Source organism: Hyperolius riggenbachi, chromosome 8 (genome assembly GCF_040937935.1).
Source record: "Hyperolius riggenbachi isolate aHypRig1 chromosome 8, aHypRig1.pri, whole genome shotgun sequence".
Taxonomy (NCBI): Eukaryota; Metazoa; Chordata; class Amphibia; order Anura; family Hyperoliidae; genus Hyperolius; species Hyperolius riggenbachi.
The window spans coordinates 50,669,032-50,681,886 of record NC_090653.1 but is presented as its reverse complement, the minus strand read 5'-3'; the positions used below and the strand labels follow the sequence as shown (position 1 = coordinate 50,681,886).

The following is a 12,855-nucleotide window of genomic DNA, read 5'->3' as shown; positions in this document are numbered from 1 at the left end:
GAACGTATTAGAGGCAGAGGATCAGCAGGACAGCCAGGCAAATGGTATTGCTTAACCACTTCAGCCTTCAGCGTATTTTCACCTTATGCATCCGAGCAATTTTCACATTTCAGCGCTCCTCCCATTCTTTCGCCAATAACTTTATCACTACCTATCACAACAAAATGATCTATCTTGTTTTTTCCGCCACCATGTAGGCTTTCTTTGGGTGGTACATTATGCTAAGAATTATTTTATCGAAATGCATTTTAATGGGAATATTAAGAAAAAAATTTAAAATTTTTTGGCCATTATAGTTTTAAAATAATATATGCTACCATAATTAAAACCCACATTTTATTTGCCCATTTGTCCCGGTTATTACACTGTTTAAATTATGTCCCTATCACAATGTATGGTGCCAATATTTTATTTGTAAATAAAGGTATATTTTCTCAGTTTTGCGTCCATCACTATTTACAAGCCCATAATTTTAAAAATAATAGTAATATACCCTCTTGACATACATATTAAAAAAAGTTTAGTCCCTAAGGTAACGATTTTTTTTTTAATGGGAGAGTGTTGGAGGTAAGGGGTTATTTATAAATTATGTGTAGCTCTCCTTAGTAAAATTACACCTACACCCAATTATTTTAATGTTTGGCCACAAAAAGTCCTCAATCATTAGCTTACTGCGTGTGCTTTTAGTAAGCAAAACAGGAAGCAATGAGTGTAAGGGTAATTACAGTGTTTACAAATGACCACAGGCATCACATTGATGCTGCGATCCTTGACACGGGGACCTATAACAATGAATGGGAACTGCGTTACCATTCATTGATTTCCGGGCTAACGGGTGGTGGTGATAACAAGCACAGGATCGCACGCATGGGCGAGCAGGAGAGCGCAAAGAGGCGATTTTGACAGAGTACGTATATTTCCTCCCCTGAGGCTTAGATGAAGTTTTTAGGGGAGTAGATATACTGTACTAAAACCATTAAGTGGTTAAAAGGCAATAAATATGGAAGCCTTCATATACTTCTAACTTAAGTCTAAAGCCTTTTTAAAAAAAATCACATTATTAGGCCTTTATCTTTAGCAATATCAGAAGTGCTAAAACGCAGCACTCCCGCAGCAAAACAATTATCATTAAAGAGGAACTCCAGCCTTAACAAACATACTGTCATTAACCCCCTTGCCGTTTCAATTCTGGCGGCAAGGGGGCAGCGCAGCACTTTTAAAAAAATTTTTTTTTTCTTTTTAAATCATGTAGCGAGCCCTCTCATGTAGCGAGCCGAGGGCTTGCTACATGATAGCCGCTGACAAGCGGCATCCCCCTATCCACTCAGTTCAGAATGGGATGTCCTGCTGGGCCTCCCCGGTCGCCATGGCAACCGGGCGGGATGACGTCACCAACGTCATGGACGTCAGAGGGAATCCCGATCCACCCCTCAGCGCTGCCTGGCACTGATTGGCCAGGTTGCGCAAGGGGTCTGGAGGGGGGGTGGGGCGGCGAGCGGCGGCGATCAGAAACTGCACGCAGCTAGTAAAATTGTGAAAATCGGCCCAGCGGGGCCTTAGAAATCCTTCTACGCAGGTTACCCCGAGCTGAGCTCGGGATAACCTGCAAGGAGGTTAAGTTACATTAGTTATGTTAATTAAAATAGGTAATATAATATCTTATCCACACTGTTTTAAAAGAACAGACAAATGTTTGATTTCATGACGGCAGCCATCTTTTTGGTTGAAAGGAGGTGACAGGGAGCATGAGACACAGTTCCAACTGTCCTGTGTCCTGAGCACCCCTCCCAGTTGCTAGGCAATGTGAATAACATGGGAAATCCCATCATGCTCTGCACTGCATCAGGGAAAAAAAGCCCGGTCTTTTTTCCTTTAAATGCAGAAATGCTAAAAATGCAGATAAAAATGATGCTTTGGTAAGAAAAACTTCTGATGCTGTGAAACTGTTAAAGAAACACCAAGCCTTTTCAGTTCTGCTGACTAGATTTTTAGTGCGGAGGTTCACTTTAAACCCCCGGGGCAAAATACGGGGAACGCTTCCTTGTGGAGGCAGATCTTTGTGCTGTAGCTCTGCCTCTACTCTCCTCAATACCCGCCGATCGCCGCCTCTCCCCGCCCCTCTGTCTTCTTTCACTGAGAGGGGCCTGGGAGAGTCGGGGATTGACGCTAATGGAGGCAGAGCTACAGCTGTAAGCTCTGCCTCTCCATGCATCAAAATCCACGACTTTGAAAGCCATGGCATTTTGCCCCGGTATTTGGGGTTTCAATGACAGCGTTTTGCTGCAGGAATGCAGCGTTTTAGCAGTGCTGACATTGCTAAAGTTAAATGTCTAATAAAAAGATGATTTTTCTTCTTTACTTCCCCTCACTTAACTAATGCAGCCTGATTGGCTGAAGCCTCTTTCCCTCCTGTTTTCCACCTCTCACACCTCTGTTCCTCTCTGGCCAATATTTCTCATGCTGAGACAATGCACTTTCTACTGCAAAGCTGGGTGGGAGTGTCTGAAGACAGGGAGGAGGGCGGGCAATGATACAGAGTAAGGGAGGAAATGATGTCAGGATTGGCTTCAAGATACAGTCAAAATGGAAAATCCTAAGGATTTTCAATTTTTTTTACTATAGAAAAATCACTAAAATCAAAATGTGGGCAGTGCAATACGTACATTATGTAAGTAGAGCAAGTATTTATCCACTTATATATGTGGTGTTTTTTTTTTTCTGAGATAGTATGGCTGACAGCTCATCTTTAACCGCACAGGAAGCTAATGCACATTTTTTTTTGTTTTTCATTATATTTCTACTTAAAAGCTGACCACCATTATTATGAGCCTTGTTGGTCTCTCTCCAGGTCTTTCAGAAGCTGACGGATTACACCCTGGTCCCAGCATCCTGCACGGAGGTAGCTAAACTTGGAGGATGTCTAACCGCTTGCACCATATTCATAAACAATAAGGTGGAGATCTGACGTCTGGCCCCTCCCACTGCGCCTGATTGTGGTGGATCAGCCAGGCTGACACAAGATCATTGGCTTGGAGGCTGCCTCTCCTCTCTCTTCACATATCTTTCTACGGCATTCACTTCAACCTGCAGGACTGCCTACATCGTCTATAATCCAATACACACCAACGTGTAGCACATAGGTATTCTAAAACCGAGGCCTTGAAAAATGAATGGGCTTTCCGTAGCAACCAATCAGATTGCAGTTGCCGTTCTTTTTTCTAGTAAAGCAAGCCTGAAAGTCTGATTGGTTCTTATGGCACAGAGTCCTTCCTTTATGTGTAGGATGCTTCTAATAGTGTGTATTTCCATCTCTGTAGGACCTGTCTGAGGCTGCCAGTAGACTTCAATAGTAGTCTGGACTTTCTTTTTCTCTTCCATATCGTAGGTGGAAAATAGTGCAGATCTCTGTTACGGTGGGATAACAGTCCGTTACCAAGTGCTGTAAACAACCTGCAGTTAAAAAAAAATGTAGTCGTTTTGTAAGTAACCTCGCGGCAGACTAGTAGCCAGATAGTTGCCGTTCGTGGAGGGATAGACTGAGCTGTGGTTCACAGAAAGTTAGCTTATTTTTCAGAAGTTTGTCCTAATTCCTGTTTGACTGTTGCTGTCATGTACAAAATGGCCACTAGAGGGTGCTGAAATGTACCTAGAAAATGCAATATTTTGTCATTTACATCTGTCTGGTCCTCGCCATTTACCATACGTTCTATATTTAAGGGGAACGAATATTGATGCTTGACTGCTATGCTTTCTGGTGCTATAACATCCTTTGTCTTTTTCCCTCACATTTCCCTTTGTCTGTTTGAAGCACGACTGTCCAGCAATGTTGATCTAGTAATACAGGGCAGAAATCTACATGGAAATTGCATTTATTATTTCTTCTTATTCTGCTTCTACAGGCTCTTGAAAAGTCAAGGTGCCCATACAGCTAGTGATTAAAGTGGATCCGAGATAAACTTTTACTCATTGCATAATTGTTCCTTTCATATAGTTTTTATAGGGCATTCCTCAAGCCAAATACTTTTTTTATTTTTTTTTTAATACTCTAATTCCCTATATATAAACTAAACAAGCCTCACCCACAGCTTCTCCAGTGCCTTGGCACTGAGTCCCAGGTAGCAAGGGCTTATGGGAGCTCAGTCTGGCCAGGAGGAGGAGGTTACTAGCCAGAGATTTCAGAGGCAGAGGGGAGGAGGAGAAGGGAGTGAAGTTTTCACAGGCTGAGGGCTGGAGATGCAGATCAGCTTGCCTATGTGTAATGATCACAAACAGAACATGGCTGCTCTCATTGTATCACAGGAAGAAATAATCCTATACTGTTGGGCACTAGATTTGCTGTTTAAATGATCTAAACTTTAGATAAGATATATAGAAAAGTTACTTGTTAGTTAGTTTTTCATCTCGGATCCGCTTTAAGTATAATCAATTATTGCAGCTTCAAAATGGACCAATCAATCTAAACCTGGGTGGGACTTGATTGGTCCATTTTCAAGCTGTATATATTTGCATAAAAATTTACATAATCCTGCATGAATTCGGAAATATTTTCATTTTATTGATCCCTACTAATAATGTATGGGTAGATCAACCAAGAGACAGATCTCGGTTTGATCACAGAGAGATCTGTAGGCTGCCCACACACCGCAGGCTGATTCCCATTCACTTTTAGCATGAAATCTCTTGGGAATCGGCCTTGTGACTCCACCTCCACTGCCTGACCACTGTCCCACAAATGTTGTTAATATGCCTGCCGTCCGGGGCCTGTGTATTAAAATTTCACCTGCTCCAGTCTGTCTCGTCTGTTGCTTCCCCATGAACACTGCCGTCGCACGCAGCCCCCACATGGTGGCGGTGTGTAGCATGGGGTGTGTGAAACATCACACATGCCTGGCAGCGCTTGGAAAATGCCACGAACGAGACCGGTAGCAGATGGACAGTCGTAGCAGGTGAGATTTACATGCATGGGCACCAGGGGGGAGGGGAGGCACGTACACATTTGGTGGGACGGTGGCTGGGTGCCTGTCTTATTCGCAGGTCATCACAATATTACACCGTTACCGCAACGTGTCCGATTGACTATGCTGGCTGTTGGTTCGTTGATCCGACATGCTTCTTGCCGTGCCGGTTTTCTTCAGATTTGATAAAATGATCATATGGTATGGTTGATCAGGCTGCAAAATCGATAGATGTACGGCTCCTGTACAGAAAAGCCGGATATGGGGCCTTGTAACTTTTTAGCCTATACATCAAAGCTAAACCCGAGGTTTCCAATTCACCATGATTAGAGCAAGTTTATATGGAAATGTCCTAAGGGATGTAGTGTATAGGTAGGGTCAATGAGATGCAAATAATTCCAAGTCGATAAATTATGCAACTTGAAATTGGACCAATTGAAGCCAAGGATGGCTCATCGATTGGTCCATTTTTCAAGCTGTGTAAATTTGCTTTAAAAAAGTGCACAATTCTGCTTCAGCTCAACTTTTCTGCACATCATTGACCATCCCTAGTAATGTACCAACACCATATAACTGGGAATTTCCATTGCATAGAGCTGTTCTGGTGGAGGGCAGTGGGGCTTGGTCTGTAGGTCCTTGTACTCCTATTCTGGAGACAAATGGTATGCTCCAGAGAGGTTTGTTAGACAGTGACCTATAAACAAGGGTTTGTTTTTCAATTGCAAAAATACTAGTCTGTTACTTCTGGCTCTTGTGAAATCTCCCAATTTTAAAAATATTGTATGTTTTCTTTAGAATATCTAATCCCTACCCCTTACACTTTTATTTGTATGCTTTGCTATAAAATATTAGTTATCACGGTGAGGTTTGGTAGGTAATCAGATTCCAGTAAGCCAAAATAGAACATACCAGGAGCCAATAGTATGAAGTGTGATTCGTACACCTTCAAAATGTTTAGATGCTGTACATTTCATTTCATTTTCTGGTTGCTAATGACTGCAACCAATTTCAAAGTAGATGGAAGAATCTAGCTTCCACTCTGGTTGGGTTGTCCACCCCTTGTGGTCGCTCTCCAGGTAAGTAGAAGACTCCTTTGATGTAGGGAGAGAGCCTAGACCTTCCAACAAAACTGTAAACTGTGACTTGGTGGGTAGAGGTGCCCCAAAAAATAAAATACATTAAAAACGTGAGAGGAAGAGGTTGGCTTACCTTTCCAAGTGACCAAGCCAGTTGTACATCAACTAGTTAGGCTTTTATTGCAGTTAAGACAATGAGCTCTATTCACAAAACATCTCATAAATGGCTCATTTATCACTTCATTGATAAAAATAACCTTTCAGCACATTTACAACAAAAATAATCACTAAAAGTTGGTCCAGATTAACTTCATTTCATTACTTTTCTCACCTTAATTTAGATTGTTTTTGCTCTTTGGGAGCTTAAAAATGTAACCTAGATAAGATGAAGAAAGCTTTGTGAATCATGCCCAATGTGTTTCGTGGGAGGACCCTTCTTCCTCAGGCCAATAAGAGATTGACTTCTGACAAAGCCTCTTCTTCAGGCAAAACAAATATATTGGTGATTAGGCATTGGAAGCCCATCCTAGCTCCTCATACTTATTGGGCACTGCAGGGTCACCATAACTTTTCTTTGTTTTATATGAAGCAACTCATGGCATTGACCCTTCTCATTGTATTATCCACTGTACTGTCCAGGCTAGTATTTGGGAGACTCGGTGTTTGGGTGGACAGCTTTTGATGAGGTCTGGTGGAGGGCATGCAGGCAGATACTTCAGGAGAAGACTCGGCAGTGGGATCTTCACACCTGAAGGCAGTGGTAGCTCTGACCACCAGTGGCCTTCTTGAAACAAAAATGTGATTGGAGTTGGTCTTCAAGGTGTCTACTAAAGGCACATATCCATCATGACAAGGTGGCTATCTGAGTGATGACCTCAGCCGCTCTACCCCAACATTACCAAACCCTGATGGGACAACAGATTTAATGTTGCTGTAGCTCGCAAAATGGCTTCCTTGTCTTCATGAACGTTTGACTACTTCACCTTTTTAATGCCTCCTTTTCTTTTCTCTACCTCACCCCGTCTCTACCTCTAGCACTTATAAAATTACCTTTAAACCATTCTATCCATCTCTTATTATGAACATCCCAATGGAACAACATGCACAATTATTAAAATAGGCAGAACCAATAACTGCTTGCCTCTTGCTCTAGATCAGGCATGGGCAAACTTGGCTCTCCAGCTGTTACGGAACTACAAGTCCTACAATGCATTGCAGGAGTCTGACAGCCACAGTCATGACTCATAAAGGCAAATTCATTGTGGGACTTGTAGTTCCGTAACAGCTGGAGGGCCGAGTTTGCCCATGCCTGCTCTAGATAAACACCTTGGCTGCCAGGATTAGTACTTGTTTGTAAATGAAAACTTTTAAATTGGGCTGACTGTTATCTACACCATGCTCTTAAAGGAGTCCTACTACCCTAAAGACTTGGTGTAGGTAAGGGCTTCAGCTGATCTTCACTGAGTGACATCACAGATGTGTTAGTGGGGCCTTCAGCTAAGCTTCGTGACATCACAGATGGTATATTAGTTGGACTTTCAGCTAAGCTTCAATAAGTGACCTCATCGGGTGCAATATTAGTTGGATCTTCAGCTAAGCTTTACCATCTCTGATGGTGGAACTAGTAGAAAACCCAAAGGTTCAAGGACATCTTCCATCTCAAGAATAATTATACTTGGGGCAACCTAAAGTAGAAATAAACCTTTGGGCCCGGTGTCAAATCCTTTGAAATTGGTTACTGTTAGACCATTGTCACTTTTTCACAAAAACATCTGAGGAAGGCCTGCCTGGGACTGGTTTGACTAAATGGGAACAATTCCAAATCCAGTGGGCCAACATTGTCTGAAGCCAAGCTTTCCAGTTTTGTTGTCCACAGTTGGGTCAGACTTTTCATTCATAGAGCTGGTTCATTGTTATCCCTTATTTTCGAACTCCTCCTTTGTTGCCTTAATTTGAATGTAGCAATCTCGATTGTTCAGAATACTTGCTGTCGGCAATACCTCAGCAGCCATTTTTGCCACATGGGCTTTTGATGCTGTTTAATATCTCATTAATTTTCAACATGGTTTTGTTAATCTGTCTTCGTTCAACCAAGAACCTCTTTCAACACCATTGTCACTCTCCAAGGTTAACATCGAGCATCCCTTACGCTTACTACTTACATGGCAATCTGAACAATTTCTGGGTAATTAATAGTACGCAACACGCTGTGACTGTTGCGATTGCCAACAGGCAGGTTTTGGTATAGTTTGACTTCAACTGTTGTTTAGTATTAAAAGCTAAATCAGTTGGGGCTCATGATGAATTTGCTTTATCATTAATTGCACAAAGGGAGTAAGAGGTGCCCAGAACTAAATAAAACGAAGTTAAAAACGGCTACAAATAGAAAAATAGGTGGCTTAATTCAATAACGTAAAGTTCATCTAAATATGAATTTTAATAAGCCCAGGCAACACGTTTCATGGGTCTGTGCCAACTTCCTCAGGCCATATAAAGTGCCAGAGTTGTATCAGAGCCTCTAGAGGTGCGCTCCGTACCTGGCTCTTATACAGCTCTGGCACTTTGGCCTTAGGAAGTGGTTGCAGACCCACGAAACCTTTCGGAACCTAAATCTTTACATGGGTGAGCCATAGCAGGGGGTTAACTTGCCCTTGTCTCCACCTCTGCCCACTGCTTTCCAATTGGCTTCCGCTGCTTTCTGTCGCGTTCCAGCTCTCCGATGCTTCCTCCTTCACAGCTGTAAGGGCCCATTCACACTATAAATAGCAAAACTGTTTTACGTGGGTGATTTTACCGTGATTAGAGTTGTAAAATCACTGCTTACATTTCCGCATTTCAGAGCGATTGTGATCAGCGCTTTATTAAGCCCTGTACCGTGATCACTCCAGACTCGCAGCAAAATGCTGCATTTAACGCGTTTGGCGCCAATCGCAGCTGTGAGATCACTACCATAGTTAGAATAGCACTAGCGCTTTAAAAAGCCCTAGCCCTTCGGCGATTAGCGGGAATCGCCCGCTAATCACCGTAGTGAGAATGGGCCCTAAAAAGAGGAATGGGCCCAAAGAGTATATTATAGAGAACCTATAAGGGGAAAAAGCCCCTGGGGGTTACTTGGCTCTGGAGGGGAAAGTCTCTGGATTCTAATGAGGCTTCCCCCATCCTCCTGAGCAGCACAGGTCCATCGCTGGGACCCCGGACAGCAGCAGCTGGCAATATTTACCTTTTGCGACCCAGCCCATTACCAACTTCCACCCCCCCACCCCCCCCCCCCCCCCCCCCCCCCCGGCTCTGGTGTAAATAGCCGAGCCTGATCGGGTCCACTGTACTTCGCATGCGTCTCGCCTGAGGGGGAAGATGGTACTGTCCTGCGCTTGATCCCAGTAAAAAAGGGTTCCTCATTGTTTAGATAACATTATACACAAACCAATATTATAAAATCGTTCGTTTTTATGTCCAGTTCAGGCTTACACAGCACTGATGTTGGCAAGACCGACCAGAAATTGAGAAGATTGGTGTGCAAGTTGTTTGTAAACGATTCGTTTAGCTCTCTCATCTATTAAATGCTGGAAATTTGTTTTATTACCCTCTGACTTTATAAATAAAATGCTTTAAGCTAGTTGAGTGGTTGTATTTTATTTACTTATAGGATACAACACTAAGAACAATGCTGCATGAATGCCTTTGTAGATTTTAACCATGTTGGGTGGTTATTGGCTTATTCTAATATCCAACCCCAGCGTAACTTAAAGCGGAATATAACCCTGCATTTCAACTTTGCTCTAAAACATTATTTACAGCATATTATATGCAAAAAGCATTTTTTTTTTTACTAGACCAGCATTGGAAGGGTTAAACACAGAGGTTTTAAGTTCCGTGCAGACATTCAGATGGTTACATTCTATTTAGTTAGTGTGTAACTGTTTATCAATAGATACATCTCTTTGGCTGTCCTCCAAGCTCCTTCTCAGTGAGAGAGATGAGTCATAATAAACACATATTTGTAAACAAAAAGTATCTAACTCAAGTTCGGATTCGGTTGCAGAAATCTCTAGGGACTTTAAAGCCATGTGTAACCCTTCCAATGCTGGTCTAGTAAAAAAAAAAATGCTGGTTGCATATAATATACTGTAAATAATGTTTTAGAGCAAAGTTGAAATGCAGGGTTATATTCCGCTTTAAGGAGAACCTGAAATGGAGGGGAAAAAAAGTATTATACATACCTGGAGTTTCCTACAGCCCTTCCATGCAGATCGCTCCCTCATCGCCTTTCTCTGCATCCTGGATCTTCTCAAATTGGCCACAGGAAGTCCTCCGGTCCACGCCGCGCTGTGCATGCGTGGCCTGGCCACGCGCTTCTGTGGCCGGGAGCGTTCTGCACCTGTACTCAACTATTGTGACTCCTGAAGGACTTTGGGGCGAGTTTGAGGATCCAGGAGGCGGAAGAGGATGACAAGCAAGCGATCAGCCTGGAGGGGGCTGGAAGAAGCCCCATGTATGTATACATTTTTGTTCTCTCTAGTCTTGAGTACACTTAAATGAATACTGTAGGGGGGTCGGGGGGAAATGAGTTGAACTTACCCGGGGCTTCCAATGGTCCCCTGCAGACATCCTGTGCCCGCGCAGCCACTCACCGATGCTCCGGGCCCCGCCTCCAGTTCACTTCTGGAAATTCAGACTTTAAAGTCTGAAAACCACTGCGCCTGCGTTGCCGTGTCCTAGCTCCCGCTGACGTCACCAGGAGCGTACTGCACAGGCCCAGTATGATCTGTGCCTGCGCAGTATGCTCCTGGTGACATCAGCGGGAACGAAAACACGGCAACGCAGGCACAGTGGTTTTCAGACTTTAAAGTCAGAAATTCCAGAAGTGACCTGGAGGCGGGGCCGGAGCATTGGGGAGTGGCTGCGTGGGCACAGGATGTCTGCGGGGGAACAATAGAAGTCACGGGTAAGTTCAACTCATTTCCCCCCGACCCCCCCCCTACAGTATCCCTTTAAAGCAGGGGTCTCAAACTCGCGGCCCGCGGGCCATTTGCGGCCCTCTATACTATATTTTGTGGCCCTCGCCGGCAAAAGCTTCCTTATAGTTTGCTTCAGTGCTCCCAAGTAATCCCCCGCATCCCCGCCGCTAAACGAGGGCTGCAGAGCCCCCAAATCGCCTGGGGGGCAATCCGCCAGCATTTCCTGGAAGGGGCAGAGCTTTCAGCTTCAGCTCTGCCTCTCCTGACGTCAATCGCCGCACGGAACTCCGCCTCTCCCCGCCCCTCTGTGAAGAAAGAGTGAGAGGGGCGGGCAGAGGCGGTGATGCGCCGCGATTGTGAAATCCCTTATGCGGCCCAGCCTCATCCTGACTTTGCCTCCTGCGGCCCCCCAGGTAAATTGAGTTTGAGACCCCTGCTTTAAAGCTTTGTGACTGATACATGAATATTATCCTTCAAATTGTGTTGGTCTTGGGTTGAATTCATCAGACCCTCATCTTTAGCCAGAGATCCAATCCCTGAACCCGCTAATACAGCTTACAGCGTAATGGTACCACCAACACATTTGACAGTAAGTAAGGACTTATTTCTCATCACCCTGCTATACAGCTGTTCTTTGTGTGAGTTAGGCTGAAATGTAGAACAATGTGCAGATGCGCCATCCGCAGCAGGATGTTTTCAGGTCTTTGGAGGTGATCAATGGGTTGTCTGTAATCCGTCTCATAATCCTGCCAGACCTGATTTTAAAGGGAACCTAAGATTGGGGGGGGGGGGGGGGGAGAGAATTATACATGCCTGGGGCTTACTTTAGCCCCCTTCAGGCTGTTCGTTCCCTTGCTGTCCTCCCGGGCCGCCTCGATACTTCGCTAGCTGGCTTGTAAATTCCCTCAGTCGGGGCATACTGCGGATGCACGGCCCAGCACCTGGCCATGTGTGCCCCACCTGGCGATGGGAGCACAATGGGAGTGAGCACACGCATGCACCAACTCGCCCTGACTCGCGGATTTACCGGGCTGCCTAGAAGATTGAGGCAGCCTAGGAGGGGACCGCAAGGAAGCAATCTGCCTGGAGGAATCCCAGTTTGTATGTGTGTGTGTGTATGTAATGGTATGTGGGTGTAGAGGTGTGTATATTCCATTTCAGGTATATTTTAACTACAACAGTGCCTCTGGCCTTCCATTTCCTGATTACATTAATGTTGAAATTTGAAGTCTCTAAAATAGCTTTCTGCAGCTTTCCCCTAAAGTATGATACTGAACAGTCTTTGTTTTCAGATCTTTGGAGAGCTGCTTTGAGGATCCTAGGCTGTCACTCTTCAGAGGAGGCTTAAAAGAAGCACAACTCGCAATTGGACACTTTAAATACTTTTTCTTATGGCTGGACACACCTGTCTATGGAGTTTAAGACTCTGAAGCGAGTGAGCTAGGATTTGATTTGTGTAAAGCACCTTACATAATGCCATAACGCCGCTATCCCGCGGCAAAACGAGGGGTCTTTACCCCCCAAATTCCCACTGCAAAATCCACTAATTTCTTGGTCATGGATTTTGCTGCTCATGGAGGCAGAGCTATGAGCTGCAGCTCTGCCTCCATGCGCGTCAATCTGCCGGTGGATCTCCGCATCTCGCCCGCCCCTCTCTGTGAAGGAAGAGAGGGGCGGGGAGAGGCGGCGATCCCTGGGGATTGACACGCTGAGAGGCAGAGCTGCATCTCATAGCTCTGCCTTCAGCAGGAAGCGCTCCCAGGACCTAGAAGAGGGGATTTGGGGGGTAAAGACCCCTCGTTTTGCCGCGGGATAGCTGCATTTTAGCACTATGTAAGGTGCTTTACACGAATTAAACCCTAGCTC

The 12,855-nt window shown here is 44.6% G+C and overlaps 1 protein-coding gene across 1 annotated transcript in view; it reads left to right on the top strand.

The window, feature by feature from the left end:
* LOC137528795 (N(G),N(G)-dimethylarginine dimethylaminohydrolase 1-like) overlaps positions 1–9,652 on the top strand; it is a 52,403-nt gene extending 42,751 nt beyond the window's left edge. The window contains exon 7 of the mRNA XM_068250389.1: positions 2,849–9,652. Within this exon, the coding sequence (XP_068106490.1) occupies positions 2,849–2,965 (117 nt within the window). The 3' untranslated portion in view covers positions 2,966–9,652. The remainder of the gene's footprint in view (positions 1–2,848) is intronic.
* Positions 9,653–12,855: the final 3,203 nt, after the last annotated feature.